Here is a 23,255-nt window from a genome sequence, read left to right as displayed (position 1 = left end):
CCGGTGAACGCGTTAACACAGCGACGGCGACAGGGCCCCGCTCCGCCCGCGGGCGCTGTGCGCAGCGCTCGGCGGACGCATGCGCAGGGCCCTGGGCTGCTGGACACGGACCCCCAGGCCCCCTGGCTCTGGGGGTCAGGCGTGCAGAGCCAGTAGGCAGAAATGCCGCGGGGGCGAAGTGTCGTCCTGCGGGCGGAGTGGGGACCCAGTGCCCGCCTGGAGCAGCGCCCGCCCCACACTCACGTGGCTCTGGACAGGTCGAACTTCTGACAGCTCTGGATGTGGTGCATCAGGTCCCCGCCGTTGAGGTACTCCATCACGAAGAAGAGGTTTTCCTAGGGACAGAAACCACAGCCCGACCTTCAGCATCTTCAGGAAAACAAAGAACACGACCACTCCTTTTTATATGGATTTAGGTGATTTCACAGGAACTAATTCTATATGGAGGTCACTTTTAAAAACATCGCCAGCATCTTTTGGCCGATCCGCAGCATTTCTGAATGCAGGAGGCGTGGGCGCCTGCAGGCCCTTTGCTGGGTGCTGCGCCCTGGGCCTCAGCAGGCGCCCGGTTCGGGTGAGGGCCTGGCTGGACTTGCCTGTGGGCACTCTCTGTGCTTGACACTCAATGTTCCTCCAAACCTAAATCTGGTCTAAAAAAAAGTTTATTCAGAAAACTGGTAGATACGGACCAGCCAGTACAGTCAAAGCAACGCTCATGTACGTGACCAGAAGAAAAGCATTGTTTAGGTTCTTCCTCATAAGGAATTTATGCAAATGTCCATCAAATAAGGACTGAAGAACACGGAGACCAATTAAGTCTTATACATTCTCATAACGTTCATTGGCCTTATAAAGGTAGAAATTTACACAAAGAAGGTAGCATTGCAGGTTCTTTTTAAAATCTTCCTCAAAAATATGATCTCTAGAAACATGTTTTTATTTATTTTGGCTGACAGTTTCCATTTAAAATATTTGTAACTGCTCCTCTAGAAATCGTTTTTCCCATAGAGTCGCCTAGAGACTTGCCGTTTCTTCTCTTTTTCTTTTTTTTTTAGCCTGTTAGCACTTAGGATTTGAGAGCTCCCTCCTTCTGGGTAAATGCAAATGTGTGTAGACCACAGGCAAGTGTCACTTGGTCCTGAGGCCGTTCCCCATTTCCATCCTGGGAAAATCCGGGCTTGCATTCTCTCTTCGGCTTCGGAGGCTTAGATGGGACCTTAAAACTGCTGCTTGTCCCTGACCGAGTCCTTGCTGGGGCCCCGCGGCTGACGCGTGAAGCCTTTTTCTGAGTCTCTGGGTTCCTAGTCCCTTCCAGTGCGTCTCCTTCCGGAGGCCGCGTCCCACTGTGTTGGGGTGATGGCGGTCACCCTGAGCACCCTCAACCGAGCCTCTCGCCCGCCGCCTCCTTTCCCCTCATTTCTCAGGGGCGGTCTTTATCCTGACCCCTTCGTCTTCCAGAATCTTCCTCCTCGAATGCCTCCCCGTTGTGTGGTTTATTCCTGCGAGCCAGGCGTCCTCCTCTGAGCCCCTGAGCCCCGTGGGCACAGCAGGCCTCACCTTCCCAAACTCTCTTTCTGAGGGACTTCTGGGTCGCCAGTGACTGCGCCCACCTGCCCCCGCCCCTCAGGCCCGTCACGTGACCCAGGCCCTCGCCTCCTGAGGAGACGCTGCTTCCCTTCCTCCCGAAGGACACAGTCAAAGTTGGCCTCCCCCACTCTGCTACGCGGTCCCCTCTTTCCTGGAATTCTTTCCTCTCCATGGACTGCACTCGGCGGGTCCTCTCCGTGCCTCCCGAGGACCCTTCCTGTTCCTCCTCTTCCTCTTCCTCCTGAGGAGTGGGCATCTCGTGGGTTTGGTGCTTGAGCCTGGGCAGTGGGCTTCCTCCAGCTCCCATGGTTTCCCAGAGTCCCGCGTTTGTGCCTCCCTTGGGTGTGCCGTGACCCCTCAGGTGCACATGGTGACCCCTCAGGTATACGGCGACCCCTCAGACGCCGTGCGGTCTTGGCTGCATGTGGAGCTGCGCCCCGCCGCGCCCTGCTCCGGGAGAAGCCGTTGCCGGGCGCACGTGCGGCTTCCCGCCTGCTTCTCCAGCCGACCTTCCAGCTGAGAACGGGGCATGGTGGTGACAGGAGGTTTAACGTGGAGGGACCAGGACATGAGAGCGGTTTCAGGCTCAGGGCAGGGGGCCCGGCAGCTGCAGTGGGACCCCGGAAAGAGGGGGAGCGAGTAGTGGAACCGAAGGGCGCGGAGAGGGGGAGCGGCGGGCCGAGGATGGCCGCCCCCTCCCCGCCCCCCACGAGCTCGCCCGGCGGCCTTGCCGCACCTGAGGGTCCCGGCGGCTGCATTGTCAGCCAAGGGGACTCGCGGGGGGCGACCGCTTTTCCCCCGGTTCCCCAGAACACCACCCAGCATTCCGTGGGAAAATGCAAACCAGGAAAAGAACGAAACATGCTTCTCGAGATCAAGGAGAGGGTTATTTACACGGAGACACGGAGCAGGCGCCTCCGGAGGGAGTCACGGCAAAGGCCAGGCTGGGCGGGGACAAAGCCGCCCTTTCCGGGTCTTGTAAGCCGGAGGCCGAGGGGGCAAAGGACAGGAACCGAGGAGGGTGAGTGGGTCCGAACGCCGTCACGCAGCGGCCGCCTGAGCCGGCCTCGCGGAGCGGCGAGTGCATTTGCAGGGCGCTCACGTCTTGCGGGGAGCCGGGGACAATACTTCGGGGCTCTGAGAGCAGCTGACAGACCCCGTGGCCACAGGAGCCCGGAGAGTCACCATCACAGCCACGTGGGGGCGTGCGGACAGGGCGTGGCATCACACTCATCCCAGAAGCCTCGGGTCCCAGAGGACACCTGAGTATTTGCTTGTTCATTGCCGATTAGCTCTAGCGCCTTGGGGGGAAGGGGGGTGGAGGGGGGTGGGGGAGTCCAGCGCACATGTACCATAAATCTGGACATTTACCGATGGCTGTAAATTTGCTGTGAATCGAACATCTGCCGAGTCACGGCTGAGTCGCACAGAAGGGGCGTGGAAGCCCACGGAAGGGGCGTGTGGTTTCTGGACCGGCGTCGAGGCAGGCATGCCGGGGTGCCGAGAGCCGCCGGGCACTCTGCAGAAGAGACCGATCGCTCCATGCCACCAGCCCTCAGCTCCTGTCCCAGTTCACTCATCCGAGTATTTTGGGGATGCGGTTCGCTTTTTTTTATTTTTTCCTTCTAAACTGCGGTAATCACCAGCTCCCCCAGCTGAAGTGGAGCATTTATGGATTAGAGTGTGGGTGAGAGCTTCAGATGCGACAGTTTCTGCACAAAATGCTTGAAATTAAAAACCTTCTGGCAATCTCAGATGGATTTTTGCTTCAAACCATGAAAATACCGGAATGACATACTTTCTAAAAAATCACCACGTCGAGAGGAGTTTTTCTTTGATTTCAAATAGTAATCAAATCTTTGGCGCTTTTTCCGCAAAGGATTCACACTCCTCTGCAGGCGCCAATTTTTTTTTTTTTTTAAACATCTCTTCAGAGGCAAAAAGAGAACAAGGCGACAAAGGAATATTCGGCGACTTATTGAAAGTCACACAGAGCCTCGGGCATCAATCACATCAGAGCCCGGACCCATGGAGAGAGATGATGACGGTGAGGCCGGCCCAGAAGTCAGGCTTTCGCGCCTTCTGTAAGTGGGGAGTGAAACTCAGTTTTCTTTTTGATGAGAGAGGCTCTGACTCAGAGGGTTCAACCGATTCGGCCTGGGGGCGTGGACGTCAGAGGCAGGGGTGTACATGTGAGTTCACATCAGAACCCCGGCCCTGCGAAGCCACAGCGCCTGGCTCTCCTCCGATCCTGGATGACTTTTCGAGTCGGGAAAAAAGCGATTAATTTTTTTTTTTTCTTAAGGATGAAGGAGACCAGGATGCAAATCCTCCCAGGATGGGAGGCATGTCCCTTTCCCTGCCTGCCCGGGCCTTGCTTCCCTCTGGCCTTAGAGAGGAACGGAACCTTGTACACACACACATGTGATCTGTGTTCCAGCTCCCGTCTCGTCAAACAGGTATATATAGACGAATGAGCTGGTCTCCCGATGTCCCCCTCATAGAGCACTGCTTGCCCAGCAAGTCACACACTGCTGGGAAGCCTAGCTGTGACGTGAGTTAAACCAGATTCTACCCCGGCCAAGCAAACACAGACAAAGCCAGCAGTACAGCCCGTCCGTGACCGGCCACATTAACAAAAATTCTAAGGAAAATTTCAGAGGCCTTTAGAGAAGAGACTCGTTTGGGTGGAAAGAGGCGGACGGAACGGTGGAGGAGGAGCAGGTGGAGATGCGGCCCAGGCCTCCGCCGAGGGCGCCGTGTGGGGCAGGCGGCCTGCGGGCGGCGGGGGCGGCGGTCTGCGCGGGGCTCACCTTGGTCTGGAATGTGCAGAACATGTGTGTGAGGAACGGGTGCTCCCAAGCCAGGGACAGAACCCTCTTCTCCACCATCGTGCACTCCACATCGTCGTCCATCAAAACCACGTCTTTCTTCAGGGCTTTTATTGCGAAAAATTGATTCGTCTTCTTGAACTCGGCTAGGAAGACCTGGATGGAAGGCGAGGGGTGGGGGGGGGGCTGCCGTTTCATGGTGGAATTTGAATCCACACGCCTCGAAGGAGAGACTGAGGCCCGAGCGAGATGCGTCGGGAGAGGAGAGAAGGTTCTCCCGCCAGCCCTCCGTCCCCTCCACGGACACAGCGTGGACACTGACCCTGGGGCGGGGGTCGCCCGACACCCTCCTGCTCTTTGTACCTTTCGAAGGGCTGCACAGGACTACCGCGCCGTGGGGTGGGGCATTCTCAGTCCCTGGAAAGTTCCGTGTACAGAGATACGCCCAGGAACCCGAGTGCGGTTCGTACTGAAACGCGCAGAGACGGGCGCGTGTGGACCGGAGCCGCACCAGGCCGCGGAGGGGAGGACCTGGCTGTCCTGGGAACGCCGCCGCGGGCGAGCGGAGCGCCTCGCTCCAGGCGTTTCCCGGTCTTCAAGGCCCAAAAAGGTGCCCGGGGAACCGCTCTCCTTACAAGGCGCTTAAAGGCTGCATGGCACCTGACCGGGTGCCGCAGACGCTAACGCCACCTGAGACGTGCTTCGCACTCTACGTGTGGGATCTCGTTTTATTACCTATTTGTTTCTTGGCTTAGAATGCTCCGTGGGACATACAGGGAGAATAAAATAATAATAATAATAATTATAATAATAAAGCTGGGTTCAAAGAATAACGAAACTTCCCCGAATTCATGGAGCGACGTAGTGGGAAATCTAACTCCGAGGGTGACTTTTTCTGCTCGATTCCACGAATCTCACGCGAAAGGGCACCCGATAGCACACAATGGAGAGTTTCTCCAACTTTCGCCCTTGCGAGCGGTGCGGGAACAGCCTGCCGTTTGGAGGCAGGAAGCTCCCGCTCGGCCTCGCGTCGCAGACACTGCACGGCTGTGGGGAGGCAGGCGGACCCGTCCACCTCCCTGGGCGGGCTTCCGTTCCCTCACGCGTCCAAGAGAACCGCCACCGCGCTCCCCGACTCACAGGACCGCCGTGGAGTCACACGGGACGCCCCGCGGGAACGCGATCCGTGAGCTACAGGATGCTCCCCGCGCGACACTCGGTAGGCACACGCGTCACTTGCTGCGCCAACTGACTGTCAGGGGATGCTGACGTCAGAGATGCCAGGCCAGCAGCGAGGATGCGCGGGGCCGACACTCCGCGCCGGGGCGGCTGGCACGGCGGGGCGGAGGGGGCGTGGGCGGGAATTCACGCGCGCGGCATCAGAAAACATGCCGCTCGCCCTCCCGGGCCTCCGCGAAGACGCGGAGGTCGCCGTCTCGGCGAGGGGCCTCGCTTGCTGTGCAGGGCGTGGAGGGAGGAGGAAGCGAGCTCCGGCCCTGGCGCCTTGCTGCGGCTCCTCGTCCTCCTTTTCCCCGGGGCCCCGACGGCAGGGGCCCAGGGCGCTGGTGGCCGGGACTCGGAGCCGGGGATACCTGAGGCTCCCGCGTGCCCCTCGGGATATGCGCCAAGGCTCGTAGGTTTAACGTCATGTCTTTCCTAACCACGGCCAAGTGTAGACTCCCACCCCCCCCCGCCCCCCGCCCCGGGAATAAAGACAGACAGACATTTCGTTAACAATTCAACGTAGACTTTTGGTAATTGCTCTTTTCAATAAAACATCCCAAACCCAGCCGTAAAGGAAGAAGCTGAAAAGGTAATTTCCATCTCCATGAGGTGCGTTCAATTTTTGGTAACGGGGTTATAACGCACATTAATTGATGCAAAATTAGAATCTTCATAGGCAGTAAAATTGCCTGTTACACGCGGATTAACACCGCAGGGGCCTGCCGCGGCCCGTGTTACCGTGGGAATGATCTGAAGGAATGACCGGAGTGGACGCTGCCACAGGCCATGCCCCGTCCCTTAAATCCGTCGGCCATGACAACGGCCAGCTGCGTTTTAGTTGGTTTATTATTAAGTAAACTGGGAGGGTTTCCAGCCGCAGCGTGGCAAGCGGCCGCCGAGCACAACGCTGGCTCCGGGAAGGCTCCGAGCCCCGGAACCAACCACAGTATCCGGCTAAGGCCCTCACGGGCGGCCCGGCCAGGAACGTGGCGCCTCACACATCCTCCGCATCCAAAGCAACCTCGACTTCTGTGCTCCGTGTCACCCCTCCTTACGGCCACCCGCTTGTAAGCACCCCGCCGTCCCAGACGATCGGCTACGATTTCCCACAATGCCTCCTCCTCCCTCCTCGTCCTCTGTGGCTGGCAGAGACGGCCCGTGACGTGAGTGTGTGGCAGGAAGGATCTGGAGGAGGGACTTCCTCTGAGAAGCTTTTCCCAGGGCTCTCAGGCTATAGCGGTGCTAAGCGGGCAATTGAGTCCCTCCCAGAGACCTGTAGGTTGAAATCCTGACCCCCAGGGCCTCAGAGGATGACCCTATTTAAGAGATAGTCATTACAGAGGTGACGAAGTTAAAATGAGGTCACCGAGGTGGCCCTGACCCAGACATGCACAGAGGGTCGTCCCTGAGGGCATGCAGGGAGCGGCCGCGGGCCCGGCCTGCAGACCCCCGATCTGACTCCTCGCTGTGACTGAGAAATAACTTTCGCTATGGAAGCCGCCAGCCTGCGCCATTTGGTCCCGGTTATCCTAGCGAGCTCAGAGACGGCCGAGGCCATTCGGTAGAGACAAAGAATCCCAGAGGAGTTAAAGACGCTCCGAGTTTGAGACAAAGGCAAAACAATGACAACCAAAAAACGCCAACCGAGCGAAAAGCCACGTGAGCTCGGAGCCCACTGAGGCTGCTCCCCCGGCCGCGTGTCCAAAGACGCCACCCAGCGCACTCGCTCGCGGGATGGGCGCCTTCGAGGCGAAACGGCTGGGAGCCACAGTTCCCAGGAGGCGGAGGCTGCTCGTCCCCGGGGCCCCGGGCTCCCCGGCCCGTCCGCTCCGGCACCCCTGCCTCCCGCAGAGCATCGGGCCACACTGCGGCCCACCCGCCCGCGGCTCCCGGCCCATGGCGCGGTGCCATACCTTGCCGAAACTGCCTTTCCCCAACATTTTGTGCAAGACGAAATCCTCGATCTTCAATTTCATGCGCAGAGACGACCTTTCCGCGTTCAGTTCGGGCTCTGGGCGGCAGCCCGTCTCCCCCGTCTCGCCCAGGGGACACTCCCAGGAGATGCCCTGCGGCTCTGGAAACGGTGACCACGGTCAGAAGGGAACGGGGAGCCGGGGGAGGGGGAAGGGGGTGCGCTCGAGGCCTGGAGGATGCACGCCCCGCCCCCGCCGGAGCCCGGCTTGTGGGGTGGGGCTGGGGAGGGGTCTCCGTCCTGCAGGTGGGGAAGTCAGGCCGAGAAGCCCCGCTGAGCAAGGACTACATTCCACGTTCCACGCGAGCCCTTGCAGCAGGGGTGGACCCCGGCCGGGGAGGGATGCTGACCGGGTCTGAGGAAGGACGGTCCTCAGCACTCGCGTGGCTCAGAGGCTCGGTGGCCTCTGTTTCCATGGGTTACGAGCGGGATGGGAGGGATGGATAGAGCTGATGGTCAAAGACCCAAACTGCATCGTCCATCACAGTCTTCAGGTCAACACATGGCACGGTCCACTTCTTTGCCCGGACGCCCCCGCCCCCGGCCCCCAGATCTCGTCCAAACCTGCCTCTTAAACATCCTAAGTCGGTTTGTGCAGGGGACGTGCAGGAAAAGGTTTTTGGATCCCTCCTTCCTCCCTGGTTATATTTTCTTTTTCTATTGAAATATATTCGGCATGCCACATTGTGTTAATTTACGGGGCACCACACGCTGACTTTGATAGATTTACATATTGTGATATGTCTGCCACTGTCATGTCCCATAATTACTATTTGTGTGTGTGTGTGTGTGTGTGTGTGTGTGTGTGTGTGTGTGTGGCTGGAATCATTTATTCTTCAGCCTCTAGGTTTATCTTTCATGCTCTGCCGAGATTCGAGATAAACATTTTGGGAAGTACGCGGAAACTGTTCGGGCTCCAGGGAGGGTGGGCGTCACCTCTCGTGACCGACCTTCAGACAGGAGGCCGGGGAAACTCGCGTCACGTCACAAAAGCGGGGGGCTCTGGGCCCCGCCAGTCCCCTGTCTGTGCTTTGCCTTCCCAGGGCGGCCTCAGAGGGGAAGGATGAGGGTCTTCTGAGGCATGCTCACCGTGAGTCTTCTGGTGGATTTATTTTTGCAAAACTGTTTAATGCTAACAGGCAGTAACGTTCTAAAATTCTAAGGAAAAACTTATCGTTTTTTTTTTCTTTTGAACCATCCCGTTTTCTCCCCTCCTGTCCCCCCAAAAACCCTCCCACCTGCCCATGGGGCGTGTTTCGGTTTCACGTCTAAGAAGTGGGAGCCTCTCAGCTGGTGCCTGGGTCTACGGTCTTTACATAGGGGGAAAAAAAAACCCTCTCCCACGCGGAGGCCCCGGGTTTGGGCGAGTCGGGGTCCCACGGGCGGCGGGGGTAGCTACCTCGCTTCCCCAGGGCGGGCCCGTGAGGTGGCCTTGCGTCGCTTTTCACGGAGCACGGGAGGCCGATCTCAACCGGCCCTTCTCTGAAGATGTGTTCGGTGTCTCTCAAGCAGCGAGCCTAGGTTACAAACGGGCGTCAGGCCGTCCCTGGGGACGGAAGCCATCGGAGGCCTCCACAGGCGTGGGATGGCCGGAAGTCCCCGCTCCCCCGGCCGTCCTCCCGGGGCCCGGACCCCGGGAGAGTCTGCGTGCCGGGTTCTGCGCCCTGGCAGGCCCTGGGGCTGACCGGTTCCTCCCCTGCTGCCCACACCCCTCTGTCACCAGTGAGAAGGAAAGGTCAGAAATAGCCGCGCCGAGGCCCAGGGAGGGTTTGCTCGTGGGCACGTGAGTTCAGCACGCCAATGAGGGGCAAGGCCGGCGCCCTGGGCTCGGTGTTCGGGGGGCATTCGGGGTGACTCTAGTGAGTATGCGTTTTCCCCGGGCCCCCATACAGCCCTGGTATACAGGCGATGACTCCTCTGTCATGTCAATGAACGAGTGTATTTGCTTCTGCCCCTGCTCCTTCCACAGAGAATCGAAGATCTTATAAAGATCCATACGCTGCAAAGGCGTTCCACAAATACCTCAAAGGGGGGACATGTGAGCCTGAAGGCGACAGGGACAGGCAAGGGCTCAAAACAGACTCCCCGTTGCCCCCTACGGCGGCTACAGAGCAGAGAGCAAAGGGGCGGGAGCCGTAGTCCCTGCCGCGCCGGACGTCGGGGAGCTGGTCGCCGCGAGCGTCCCTACCTGCTGGGTGCTCTCGATCATTGCCAGCGCCTCGGCCATTAGCTTCTGGTTTATGCCGCACAGGTTGGCCACCTTCGTCTGGCATCGGTGATGCACGTTCATGCCACATGCTGAAAGCGAGACCGTGAGGCCGTCAGCCGGAGCCACGGGACCGCCTGCCACGGGCACGGCGCGCGGCCCGCTCCGGGAACAGCGCGGCATGTGGCCCGCTCCGGGAACAGCTGGCCGGGCCATCGTCCCGGCAGAGGGGCACGCCGCGCACGAAGAAGCGATGCCCCCACGCGCCCGCCGCCCCTTCCCGCAGTGGACGCGCAGGCCGCAGGCCCCTCCCCGGGCGGCCGGAGCCAGACGGCCGTGTCCTCGGCGGGGAGTCCGCTGTCGCTCTGTGCTTCGACTCCGCCTCGGCCGGGGGAGAGAGCGGGCGCCGGCTCCCTGCGGCTCACGGCGACGGGGAGCTGACTCGCGCCCCGAGGTTTCGGACCTTCGGGTTCCGCCCGTGCAATGTCACCGTCGCAGCGAGAGCGAAGCCGACGTAAAGACTCCCAGGCTGCGGCTGGGAGGGGCGCAGGTCCTTCCCGCCCTGTGTAGGGGGCTCGCTGGGGACTGCGAGGGTGGAATCGGGCGGGAGCAGCTACAGAGTCGGGCCGTTTCCCTCTCGTCTGCTCGCGGCGAGCCCGCTCGAGTGCGAAGAACCGCACCGCGCTTAGCCTCGCGCAGGCGCTCGGCAGGTACAACGCCTCCTTCAGCTTCACCGTCATTACACCGGACTCGTCCTCGAAGGATCGAGGCGAGGTCTGAGCGGCCTTCGCTTCAGTCCTGACTCGCCCGCGCTTCCTCGGGCATTTCACAGCGAAACACAAGAAAACAGCATCTTCTCTGTGAAGAAGCCGCTCTTCCCCGTCCCAGCACACGGGCACGTGTGTGGCCGTGAAAATCCGCTCGAAGCGGGATCCGGGACCCAGGACGGTGCCCCTGGCGGACGCTTGCCGCCCTCTGACCCCTCGTTGCCGTGGCACCCAGTGCCGGGGGTGGGGGGGCTGCGGACATCCCCGTGGACCCTTCTAGCACGGCCACCAAAGCTCGGCTCTGACACCCGTGGAGAAGGGAGGCCCGTGCTCTGCTCCCCCCAGACGGTGCCACGGCTGCTACTGACCTAGCAGGCGGCAACTCGATCTCTGCGCGCGCGAGAAGTCCCTTTTGATGACTATTTTCATGGGAATTGCAGTGGGGAGAGGGGGCGGGAGGGTCGGGGTGAAGGGGAGCCCCGCTTAGGAAGGCGGCCGGTAGGACAGCAAGGGAAGGGCAGGTGTGGCAAGGGGCGAGGGACGAAGGGCCGTGGGGGGGAGAGGGGGAGGGGGCATGAGGAGGTGGGCCGGGCTTGGGGGGGGGTGTCGGCAGGAATGGAGACGGGAGGAGGGCGGGGAGGAGAGGGGGGAGGGGGGTAGGGGGGAGAGAAGCGGGTGGGGGCGGGGTGGAGGATGGAATGGGAGGGAGGAAGAGCAGACCCGGACAGGCGGCGCGGGCGCGGGCCGTGGAACAATGCCGAGAACCTTCGCGGAGGTTCTAAGCGCAGAGCGTGGCCGCGTGGCTGGCGGGCCTGGGCTTGCCCGGTGGGGCGCCCAGGGGGGCCTGGCTCAGGGGAAGGAAAAGCGAGCCACGTGAGCCCCGAGGGGACAGGCGGCCGGGGGACAGGGCTTTGCCGGTCCCGTCCCGTTCGTACAGTCAGGACAGCTGGAATTACCCCAGCCCGAGGAGACACCCCGCGCTCCTCGGCCCGCCCGAGCTGGCGTGGAGCGGACAGCTCGCCGGCCCTGGGCTCCGGCCGGGCCGTGAAGGGGACTCCGGCCGGGTGTGGGTCGGGCCTTCGGGGATGACGTGAACGCCCGCCCCCCGCCCTCCTCCATTGGGGTCCCTCTGAACGCAGCTGGGACGCGGACGGGGGTGGCAGGGAGCTGTCGCCTTACGCCGGACACTTCTCCCACTTAAAGACAAGGAGGCGTCGTTGGCCAGCGACATAAAACAAGATGGGCTGCCAAGAGGAGCGGCTCTTCTCTGTAGTCAGCCCAAAGGGAAGTTCCCCCCCGCCCCCCGCCCTGAACGTTGTCAGGCCAGGTCCCCACTGCGCCCCGGCTCCAGGCAGAAGCGCTCCTGACCCTCGCTGGGCGCTTTCCTCCCCACCCCCGCCCCGGCTCGACAGCGCCCGTTTCTGAAGGGCATCTGTGGCCTCAGCGGTGTAGCGTAGAGCAGGGAGGCCCTTCGCGCACTCAGGGTGGCCTGCGGGGCCGGCCAGCTGGGCGCAGCACACGTCGGGGTGGACCCCGGCTCGGGCCACAGAGTTCTGTGCGGGGCCCCCCGCCGGTCACGCAGAGGGGCCAGGCTTGCTCCTCACGGGGCTGCACAACGGCGCTCACGGCTGGGGCAGGCACGGGCCGCCACCTGGACCAGGGCAGGGCCGGGGGACGGCAGGCCAGGCCGCGAGCAGGCGGCGGGCGGTGAGGGGACGCCTCCTCGTCCCGCCGAGGCCAGAGGCCACGGACTGCAGCGGGCCAGGGCCTTGACGGTTAGCAGGATGGGTGTTGCACGCACCTGGGTTCAAGGGTTATGTGTGCATGCGTGTGTGCGCGCGTGTGTGCACACATGCGAGTATGTGTGTGTGGTGTGTGTGTATGTGTGTGGTATGCGTGCGTGTATGTGCACGTGTACAGGTGTGCTTGCCTGTATGTGTGCGCATGTGTGCAAACATGCGTGCATATGTGTATGTGTGCATGCATATATGAGTGTGCATGTGTGTGCGCACGAGCGTGTACGTGTGTGGTGTGTGTGTGCATGTACGTTTGTGGTGGGCGGGTGCGTGCGTGGTTCGTGGTGTGTGTATGTGTGTGGTGGGTGTATGTGTGTGCATGTACATGTGTGTGCTTGTGTGCATGTATGTTTGTGTATGTGTGTGCGGTGTATGCATGTACATTTGTGGTGGGCGGGTGCGTGCATGGTGCGTGGTGTGTGTATGTGTGTTATGCGTGTTTGCGCGCGATGTGCCATGTACATAAGTGCATGCATGCACGTATGTGTGGTTTATGTGTGCACGTATGTGTGCATGGTGTGTGTGGGCGTGTGTGTATCACGTGTTGCACGTGTGTATATGTGTGTATGCCTGCACATGTGTGTGTGCACATCTGCGCGTGCGTGTGCGCGTGCGCGTGCGTGGTGCGTGGCAGGGAGGGCCACGGCAGTGGCTCGCTGGCCCGGGCCCCCTCATTCCCCATCAGCAGCTCGTCAGGCTGCGTGGGCCCCGCGTCCCCCCCCCCCCCGGCCACTCCGCGCTGGGTGGCGGGCGGCGGGCTCCACGGCGGCCACACTCGCCCCCCGCTGGACTCACCGTCACACTTCAGTCCTTGCTTGGCCAGGCCCCAGAGCAGAGTCCCGCAGTGCTCACAGAAGGTCGGGCTTTTGTAGTTGTAGACTTTAAATCTGTGCGGCATGTCGATTTTGAACCGCTCCTTGTGGAACTGACAGGAAAGCAGGCCGTGTGACCCAGCGTGTGTCCCCAGGGCCCCGGCCCTCCGTGGCTCAGCAGGCCGGTCGCCGAGCCAGCAGAGCGGCGGAGCCGTGGGAACGGGGCGCGTTCCCAACCCTCACTTCTACTCGTCCAGCTTGGCAGTCCGACCCGAACACCCAGACCGCCGTGGGCTCTTCTGGGCGAGGGCCCAGCACGTGGCAGGCCCAGGTCAGGAGGCCCACGGACAGCCGGAGCCGGAGCCGTCCCCGCAGCCAGGCCGACCTCGCAGGACGAGGGGCCGCGGGTCACCCCTTTCGGCGAGGGCTGGGCGGACGCCACGTCCCGTCCTGTTCTAACCTAAACACGTCCCTGTCCGTTTCCCCTCAGAGCGCGTGCCCGCACCTTCGGAGGACGCTCTGTGCCGCTCCCCGCAGCGGGAGCTTCGCCGTGGGGGTACCAGCGTGAAGCCCGAGTGCGCGGCGGGTCACGCCGGCTGGGCGCGAGCGGCCGAGGCCAGAGGCAGATGACGGGTCCGCCGGGGGCTGCGGACACGTGTATTAATTATACCCACGCGACGTTTACGCTGATCGCACGTTGAAACGCTGCTGTCTGGGCGGCTCGGGGCGAAGTAAAGCGTAACGTGGGGATTAACGTCGCCCACCGCCTGTTACGTTAGAGCACGTGCCCTGGGCCTCCCCCTCTCTGGCCACGGCCGGCCGCGTTGGCGGCCCCTCTCTCCGGCTGTGGCCACCGCCTTTGGCGACGGGGGCATTTCCACCCCCGCGCCTCCCCGCGCCCGCCGTCCAGTCGCCATGCTGCCTCAGTGGTCCCCGCCACAGTCAGTCGTCATGGCGATGTTATACGTGGGTCCTTCCTGCGTCAGCACCTTCCAGGGACCTCCGGCGCCGGCCAAAGAGGGGGCACCTGTCCAGATCTCTGGGGAGGGGCCTCACGGAGACCTCGTTTTCCTCGGCATCTCGGCTGTGCACGCTGAACACAGCTCCGCCTTTCCCCCTGGTACGCGAAGCGCCTCCCGGACCCCGCGTCCTCAGCCCCTCCAAGCGGCTTCTCTTCTCCTGACACCTAAGCTTGGATTCCCTTGGGGTCAGTGCCGACCCTCGACTCCCTTCTCTCTGCACCCTCGCAACGGAAAACCTCTTCGGCAGCTCGGTTTCTGCCGGTTCGGTAGCTGCTCCCTAATTTACAGATTTGGTCCACTGGCTCTTACAAACCCCAAGTGCATGTGACATTGTTTGACACCTGCGATTGGATGTCCGTAGATATGGCCGTAGACCAGGGACTGTGGCTCCACTGGGGCGCGAACCCAGGACCTTCTTCTGCGTGGAAGGCAGACGTGCTGACCGCCGCACTATGGAGCCACGTCCCAGGCAGGGTTATCAGGAGGAGTTGGTGGGCTGTAAACTTAACGTCAGGATGACGTCGTCCTATGTCAGGCAAAGAACAGAATCCAAACGCGTACCATGGTTTCTCGGCTGTTGACGGCTGATCCCGTGCACTTGGCTATGACCTTATCGATGCACTTCTTGTGGATGGCGGCATTGCATTCTGAAAGGGAAGGATCGCGGCTCGAGGTTTTGGGGAGACGAGGGACCACCGGGCGAAAAGGACGGGGGTCGCAGGGCAGGGACCGGGCTACTTACGTCGACACTGGTAGCCTTGCTTGTTGAGGCCCCTGCAATAAAGCACACGCGTGTTTATGGGGTGCGGGGGCCGGCGGCCGCGCCACGCACGCCCGGGGGTGGGGGGGAGGGGCCCAGGCCGCGTCCTGCTGGCACAGGGTGCTTCAGACTCAGCGGCCCCGGTCTCTCATTCCCCAAGGGTTAACACGTTTTTTTAAAAAAAATTTAAAGTGCTTCATGAAAAGTCCGATGGCAGAACAAATGAGGAACTACCCACTCTCCCCCTCGTTTGTGTATTTTCCACAGAAACGCGCCGAGGTACAAACGCCTGATCGGAAATGCACCACGAGCTCCTAGCGGCGACTTTCCGCGTCCCGCACGTAAGCACTCGCGGCCTCGCTGAGCTCGGGAGGGCTCGGCCCAGACCTCTGAGTGATGCTTCACCTCCCGTTCCCCGGGAGCTGAGAACATTTGCGACTAAGGGGCTCTGCAGCAGAGGACGAGCTCCCGAGTGCCAGTACCAGGGAGGAAGTCTGGGCCGCTGGATGGCAGCAGCGTGGTGGAGGCCCGCCCAAGGTCTCTCTGACCTCGGACTCCCCGGGGAGGCTGGGGTTGCGCGTTAATGGGTTCTGCAGCCCAAAGGGCAGGGCACCCCGCAAGGAGGCAAGAGCAGAGACGGGAGCCATTGCTCTGCCGTGTGCGCCCCGGGGCTGGACCGTCCCTGTCCGAGGGCCGTGGGGTGCCGAGCGCATTGGGAGCGTCTCAGCTCCTGGGCTCCGTCCGCTGGGGGAGCGCCGCCTGCCACAGACCTGGCCGCTGTCCACGTGGAGGAGGTTCCAAGGTAGCCCTGTGCCGCAGGAAGGGCGTCCCCCTCCTCTGTCCCTCCCCCAACCCCAGCAGCCTCCCGTTTCATGGGACACGGACGTCCCCGGAACCCGTTGCCCCAGGAGCTGGCTTCCTTGCTGTCGGGGAGCGGCGACGTGGTGGTCTTTCAGAGAATCCCGCCCTCGAAGCCTCCTCGAGCCAGGCGAGGCCACGGAAGGCTCTCACGCCGAGCCTAACCCGACGCGCTCCCGTAAGGGGGGGCGCCCGGCCGGGCGGGTTCGGAGGCTGCCACACGGTGGTGCGTAACCTTAAGGGCACGGCCGCGTTACCGTACCAGACGAACTCGTGGCACACGGAGCAAAAGGTGGGCTGGGGGAAGAAGGTGGCCGTGAACTCGTGGCACTTGACGTGGTGCACTTTGGCCTGCTTGATGGCTCCCCGGCGGTGGTGCAGGGCGAAGAGGCCCTCCGTCTCGAACTCCCTCACGTCCTTCGCATCTGCGGAAGAGCAGAGGGGGCGAGGTTAAACCCCGAGCTGCGGCCGGCACGGCCGGGGCGGGAGGTGGGGAGGTCGGGAGGGGGTCGGGCAGGTGTCGAGACCAGGGAAATCCCCGTGCCTGTTGGGGTTGCTGCAGCACTAAGCCTTCTATTATTATTATTATTATTATTATTTTATTTTTTAACAGTCCTTCGCCCTCCTGTGATGGGGCTGCGTTATCCTCGGTCAGTTTTCAGAACCAGAGGCCAGAACTGTCAAGGTCTCCAGCGCCCTCTCCTAGTCACCGTCGACGATGAGGCAGCCAGAAAAGGCGGGAAGTGGCAACTACTTTTCCGCCTGTAGTTCTAGAAAACAATGCGGTTATGGACGGCAACGTGGAAACGGCGATGTTTTAGGTCCCAGGATGCTTTGCGTCCAGTGACCGAGAGTGTGGCAGGTTGGAGGCCGCTGGCCAGACGAGTGAGGGAGGGGAAGGCACCTGGGAGTAGCCTCTGTGCTGGTTCCCGACGGCCACAGTAGGGAGAGGCGCCGGCCACGGGCCCCACAGGTCGGCGTGGGAAGGGCCGGGAATGGACGGGTCGCTGCACCCGGGGACGCCGGTGAACGCCCAGACGGCCTCTCCCCCAAAGCCGGCAGGATTCCGGGGCCACCAGTGCTGCCCGGGGAGGCCGCACGGGAGCGAGGCGGGCTGGGTTCAACGGCGCGATGCGGGGGACAGCGAGAGGGGGTGCCTCCGGGAACCGGGAGGAGGAGGAGGAGGTCAGCGTCGTCGGTAAAACAAGGATGACGCGGGTGATGGGTGCGACTCCCGGCATCGCAGTGATGAGCAAACGGCCGGGGGATTCTCGGACTACTAATTCGAAAAAATAATGGAGGTTTCGTGAGCGAGAACGAGGGGTCATAGTTCACGACTATACACAGTTAGTGTTTAAACTGAGTTATTTCTGTTCTGGCTCAGCAGGGACAGAGATCTCACAACACGCCGGGGGCAAACGTCCCTGCCGCAGCCCCTGATTCTTCCCGTCCCTCACGGTGGCAGGCCAGAACACCCCGAGCCGACGGGCGGGGGCGGTGTAGACGGACGCCTGTCCCCCAGGGACCCAGCCAAGTCTCAGGCTGCGTCTCAGGACCAGCCAACGAGCGCCCCCAACAGCCACGTTCGGAGGCCCCGGGCGGAGCACGACACCGCCGAATGCTTGAAGCCCGGGTAACATGGGGCTTGGCGTTTGGAACTGAGCTGGAGGGAAGCGAGGGCCGGGGAGTTAGGGGTTAACTTCCGGGTCACCGAGGCCAGCGCCTTCTCCCGCAAGCCCTGGGCCGCATGTGGGATTTGTTTACAGCCTGTGACTGGCGCAGCAGGGTGCCTGTCATAAGACCTGACTCATTTCTATTTTGATGCAGATGAACTGATATGAAATAAACAAAGTACTAAATGACTTTTAAATTCAGGGAATGGAAGGGAATTATTCTGGGAACCCTTACTAAAAATTATATACATATAATTATATTCTGCACATGAGACGATAATAGTTTTTTTTTTTTGTCAGTGCCAGAAATGGATTTATTCCCTTGCTACTTCCTGTGATATCCTTTATCCTCTAATCATTACAAGACAGTAAATTTATAAAAACTCAGAATTCCTCGAATTCATCTGGTCTTTACTGTATTTACTTCTAAAGTAATTTGCTCCTCTATTTATTGGCTCGAAGAAGCTCATTTTTTTTTTTTGGTGTATCTGATTATTTCTTTTACAGTAACGGCTCCTAATCGCTTTATTTAGTTTAACCTATCCAACCACACACATCTCCTGGGCAGCTGTGAGCACACTTCTACGCCGATTGTTGTCCCTGAGCTTTGAGTGTCTAACGGCCAAGCCGGGGAGACGTGGCGCCCACAGCAAGAGCCGTGGCTGACGGTGCGAAATGTGCTTGGAGGTGTGCACGCCCACATGGTTCAGGAGGGTGAGAAAGAATGACAGGAGAGGCCACGAAGAGGCAGCCGAAAACTTGAGAGAAAAGGAAAACTCGAGTAAAGGCACATCAGGCGAGCCAAGGGAAATGAAAGGGGGTTTCAGAGACGTCAAGGGAACCGAAGGCTAAGAAACAGGAATGCGTTTCCAGGATTCATGCTCTTGGAGAAAGCCACGTAGCAGGTTGTTCGAAATATCAGCCAGACTCTTAGGGCTTAAGAACGGACGGGGTAGTAGAGAAACTGGGACTTAGAAGTATAAACAACTTTTTCAAGGACTGTGTTGGGAGGAGAGGAAAGGAAAAACTGTTGGACGTAAAAAAGGATGAAAAAAAAATCATCTTCAAGGTTGGAGGGAGGGCGGGATTCAGTCCGTGCTGGCGATGGCTTCGGAACAGAGAAGGTGAGGCTGCGGGTGGCGGAGGGTTGCTGGGGCGGCAGGCGGGAGACCCAGCCCGGAGGGGCTCCCTGGGGGGCAGACGAGCAGGGCGAGGATGCGGGAGGGGCGGCCCCGCTCCACGTGCAGAGAGGACGGAGTCTCCCCCAAGAGCGACAGGAGTAAGACACCCACGGAGACCGAGGGGTGCAGGAGGGTTTGCAACAGCCATGGTATGGGATTCAAGAGAAAAGGAAAGGAATGTGTAAATCCCAGAGTGGGTCCCATGGGACAGTTCCACGAACACTGACTAAGCGCTCAGCCCGGAGCCGGGCGCAGAGACGGGGCAGGTGGGTCCCACCGCCGCATTCCCGCAGCGCGGTGAGAGTCCGCGGGGGAGCAGTAAAGGTCCGGAGAGCCGCATTCGCAGGACGCGCGGGGACCCGGGGCGGGGACAGTCAGCAGCCGGGGCAGCCAGCGGAGGCGAGGGGACGAGGGAAGCCGGACAGGGACGCGTCCAGCGGGGACGGCTTCCGGGCTGGCTTCCGAGGGGGGAGGCGCAGCTCCCGCTCGCCTGGGGGAAGCAGGGGGTCCTCGCAGGACGACAGGGACGAGCGCGGCGCAGAGACGGGCGCCCCAGGGTGCGGGGCACGAGGCAGTGGCCGCCCGGGGTCGCGCCTCGCGGACCCGTGGCTGTCGGGGCGCGTGACGCCTTCCCGTCGACGGGGCCGCGGGCAGCGGGGGGGGCCGCGGGCAGCAGCACGGCGATTCCGAAAGGGAATCGACACGGTTCCTCCCGACAGCCGCGGAGAATGTTCGGGATTCGGCTCGGGATGACGGCGCCGCGTGCTGAGCAGCGGATAAAACTGAACATTGCTAAGCAGACGACGCAGGCAGAAATCGGGGGGTTAAGGTGGGAGGAGGCCGAAGGGAGGGGAGGTTTGCGGGCGCACCCACCGCCGTGCGCGCCGAAGGGAAGGAGCCGGTGACGACGGGGCGGGGGCTCGCGTGGGGAGCCGGGGAGTCCGACCCCCACCCGACCAGGGCCCCGAGGCGGAGGGGGATTCTGAGCGACGCCCTGCGGGAGAGGGTCGGTCAGCGACCTAGACAGAGGAGCGTGCGGGAAGGAGGCAGGGTGAGCGGGCGGCGGGGCGCCGGGCGGCGGCGGCGGTGAACCCCGACCCCCGACGAGGATCCCAGCTCGGAAGCTGAGGGGCGGAGATCTTCAAGGAGGGAACGGAGTGAGCTGTGCGTGGGGAGCAGCGAGCCGCGAGGGGCCAGCAGAGGAGCAAGGACTGGGGGCTTCTCTGAAAGAGGGGTGCAGGAGACGTGCTCGCGTCTCGATCGGGGTGCACGAGCACCCCCTTTTCCCCCCGCCCCCCCCCCCACGCCCTCTCTCCCCGCATCGCCCGTTTCTGCCGTGCCCGGGATCGTTTTCCTAGTCTGGCCATTTTAAGAGACAGCGACGCTTTTCCTTCATTCGACCTCGTGTTTAAAGAACCCTGAAAGCGCCCCGAGGCCGTGCTGGCGGCGGGCGCGCCCTGCGGTCCGCGCTGCCGGGGACTCTTACTCCCTGTCCGTGGGGGCCCTTCCTGGGGTTTCACCGCCGTGCCCCAGCCCCGGGCCGGCTCGCCGCCTCCCCACCGCAGCACGTGGCGTTTTCCGGGCTCCCCCAAATCCGGGCTGTGTCCGTCCTCAAACCTGCTCCACACGCCCGCGCAAGCGACGTCTCCCGAACGCCGCTTCCGCCCCGTCCAGTCCTGCTCACTGGGGCGGCCGCTCCTCGCTGGCGACCCCTCAGCCGCCAACGTCCGGCTCCGACCGCGGGGGCCGCCTGCCGTCTCCCCGGCCTCCGTCCGCCCGTATTCCCGCGCGGGCCCACAGTTTTGTCTCCCTAGAGGCCCACGGCTCTGTCCTCCCTCTCCTTTGCAGATCCCAGCTAGGCCTGCCCTTTAAGGCCGGCAGCGTGCAATTTTCTGGAATGAAGGTGACTAACCCATAGTTCTCTCCTGGTTAATCGGCGTTGACGCGGTTTGGGATTTAATTCTGCTTCATCTGCACCACCTCTCCAGTTTGGGTTAGAGGCCGCTGAGTGCGAGGACTCGCGTTTGGCCTCTCGGAACCAGAAAACCACTTCTTACATGGAAGAACAAACGTTCTTAAAATCGAATGACGTCCTACACTTCTTGTCATCCACAGGGAATTTTCTAGTCCGGTTATTCCACAATATCGCTTTTTTAAAAATTAAGGTTTTCTGATATGTAAAAATGTAAAGGTGGATCTCGATTTGGGTGCAGACAAAAAAAAACATTTTAAATACTACAAGGTTTAATTCTTAAAAAAAAAAAAAAGTCAGATAGCAGCTTCCTGGACTTGCGTAATTACTGGTTATGAAATACCGTTGGTTTTGGTTCACCTGAATTCGCTCTCACTGCAAGACAAGATTTAAGCCCTGTAGGAACAGGACGGGTGGCCACGGGATTACTTTACGAAGCAGCTGATCTCTCCCTCCACTGACCGGTTCATCCCGGGCCATGTTGTGAATGGGCGGGAGGAGACCCTGTCACTCAGGAGGGTCTGCCCTCGCCCTACAGACGCAGGGGCCCAGCGGCCCTGCGAGCTCTCTGCCCACGCGGAAGTGGTGGACGGACGTGGACCGTCTACGTAGAGGCTCCGGAGATAAAACAAGAAAAGTCATATGGTATTGTTCCCTCTTTAAGAGGTTTTTCTTCTTTAAAAAAAAAAAAAGGTTTATGGTGGAAAATCTCAAATGCGTACAAAATTGAGCAAATCCTGCGATGGGTTTCCGGTCGCTGTCATGTGCGGGCAGTGGTCGCTGACCCCGCACGGCACCCGCCCCCGCCCCCGCCCCAGGCCTACAGGTCATTCTGAACAAATCTCTGGTATTATATTATTTTCTCTATAAACAATTTAGCATGTGGCTTAAAGATAAGGACCCTTGTAAACACATGACCACCATCTCATCATCACACCTGAAAATTAACAACAGCGTCAAAATATCATCAAACATCTGGCGAGTGTTCACTTTTTCCTGATTATCTCATAATATGCCCCCCAACCCCCAACGTATTTGTTTGAATCTGGACCCAAAGGAATCGTACATGGGAAGCAGAAACCCAGAAAGCACCATACACCTTTGAAAGTTGTTTCTTGGTAGCAAAACGAATGTAGTAAATACTAAAGTCAGTTTGTCAGCAGTACGTGCACATGCCCGTTCCGAGGTTCAGGATTTTACGAGCGGTAGCAGTAGGTTTGTTTGAACCGCACCTGACCACAGAATAGAAATGCAGCAGCAGAAACTGCCAGGCCATGACAGGCAGACGCCCGTAAATGTAACTTCTGTGACCAGCGTCTGTGTGTGACGCGGAACTGAAACTCTTTAGCAAAGCGTTTTCCTTCCTCCTTTACTAAAAAGATTCAAAGTGACTAACTTGAAGCCGCTAGTGTGCTGCCACCAGCACAACGAGAAGCATTTATCGGGTTCTTATTTATTCTGTACCCTACTGGTGTCAGAAGGGAGTCGTGTGATGGCTTGGTACATCCCACCTCAGGGCCCCTAGAAGTGGCACTGAATTCTCAAACTAAAACAAAGACCGACCGAAAGAGCCCTGGGCGTGCGAGTCTGCACGTTTTATAAACCAACGCTATAAACGCGTTTGCGTTCCTGTGTTTCTCTGGACCAGCCGTGTCTTTCCCACGGAGGCGTGAGCGCGGCTGGGGATTTTAGGAGCTGCCCTGGGCTCCACTTTCCGCCTGATTCCTTCCCGTGCTGTTGCAAAAGGACCGTAAGTCGCACATGACGAGAGGGGTTATGCCCTCCTCACCGCCCCCAAATGGGAAGAAGAAAAGTCACTTGCCACTCATTTCCAGAAAGTATCTTGCGTTCATTAGCATTCGGCCTTGGGGTTTCAGCTCTAGCTGGTTGAGAGAAGGAAAGAAACACCAGTCAGAATGTGGAGCAGACGCTGGGGTTAGTGACTGACAATGACTGTGAGCCCGGCGATGACAGAGTCGCCGCGAGCGCGGAATGCAAGGGCCGCCCGCCCCCTCGCGTCCCCCCCACCCCCCGCCCGCAGCTCATCCTTTTTTGCTTGGAGATCAGGACCTCCGTGACGAGGCCACCAGATCCCAGAAGAGACTCGCTTTGGTTTTCCGGGCCCACAACGATGCTGACGGGAGACCCCCGTAAAGGACAGATTCAGACCTCATCGCGGGGACAAAGGATCACGGACATGGGGCGAGCTCTCCGGGGAGCACGCCGGGCTTTGGGAGGGAGGGTAGGTCCTTACTGAGGGTGACCCCGCGCGGCCTCCGGGCTAGTCCGGGTGCGAATGGGAGTGGCCTCTTTCCCCTGGGTATTCTGCTAAGGCAAACATTAACCCAACTGGCCTCAGGAGAGATTAAACCAGGTATTTCAGTACCATTATGTAGAAGGGACCAGAACAAAGGAGCATTTTAAGGGACGATGCAGGATATCTTGTGATGTGGCAGGAGGGGAGAAATGGCAAATTCGAGGTGACCCGGCCACTATTGCGCCGGTTCGCTAAAACCCTGAGTCGTTCACACGTCCACATAGACACGAGGGGGACCTGAACGTCGCCGTTGATAACCACCTCAAGGGACCCACTA

General features: G+C 60.4%; 1 protein-coding gene and 1 non-coding gene across 4 annotated transcripts in view; both read right to left on the bottom strand.

Moving 5' to 3' along the window:
• The window catches only part of PRKCQ (protein kinase C theta), a 67,666-nt gene that overhangs the window by 11,298 nt on the left and 33,113 nt on the right, over nucleotides 1–23,255 (bottom strand). For 2 of the 3 annotated variants that reach the window (XM_036228199.1, XM_036228200.1), the window contains exons 5-14: nucleotides 22,484–22,544; nucleotides 16,098–16,260; nucleotides 14,960–14,991; nucleotides 14,779–14,864; nucleotides 13,179–13,308; nucleotides 9,803–9,912; nucleotides 9,014–9,131; nucleotides 7,556–7,716; nucleotides 4,401–4,574; nucleotides 244–335 (exon numbers count right to left, since the gene is read on the bottom strand). In XM_036228199.1, coding sequence (XP_036084092.1) covers nucleotides 244–335; nucleotides 4,401–4,574; nucleotides 7,556–7,716; nucleotides 9,014–9,131; nucleotides 9,803–9,912; nucleotides 13,179–13,308; nucleotides 14,779–14,864; nucleotides 14,960–14,991; nucleotides 16,098–16,260; nucleotides 22,484–22,544 — 1,127 coding nt within the window. The remainder of the gene's footprint in view (nucleotides 1–243; nucleotides 336–4,400; nucleotides 4,575–7,555; nucleotides 7,717–9,013; nucleotides 9,132–9,802; nucleotides 9,913–13,178; nucleotides 13,309–14,778; nucleotides 14,865–14,959; nucleotides 14,992–16,097; nucleotides 16,261–22,483; nucleotides 22,545–23,255) is intronic. The other variant, XM_036228201.1, reaches the window with a different exon arrangement.
• On the bottom strand, nucleotides 14,602–14,677 carry TRNAG-UCC. The gene has a single exon. It is a non-coding gene; the product is annotated as a tRNA-Gly (tRNA).

Source organism: Rousettus aegyptiacus, unplaced genomic scaffold, assembly GCF_014176215.1.
Source record: "Rousettus aegyptiacus isolate mRouAeg1 unplaced genomic scaffold, mRouAeg1.p scaffold_m13_p_10, whole genome shotgun sequence".
In the NCBI taxonomy this organism is placed as follows: Eukaryota; Metazoa; Chordata; class Mammalia; order Chiroptera; family Pteropodidae; genus Rousettus; species Rousettus aegyptiacus.
Note: the sequence above shows the minus strand (reverse complement) of the source record. Positions and strands in the feature narration are given on the sequence as shown.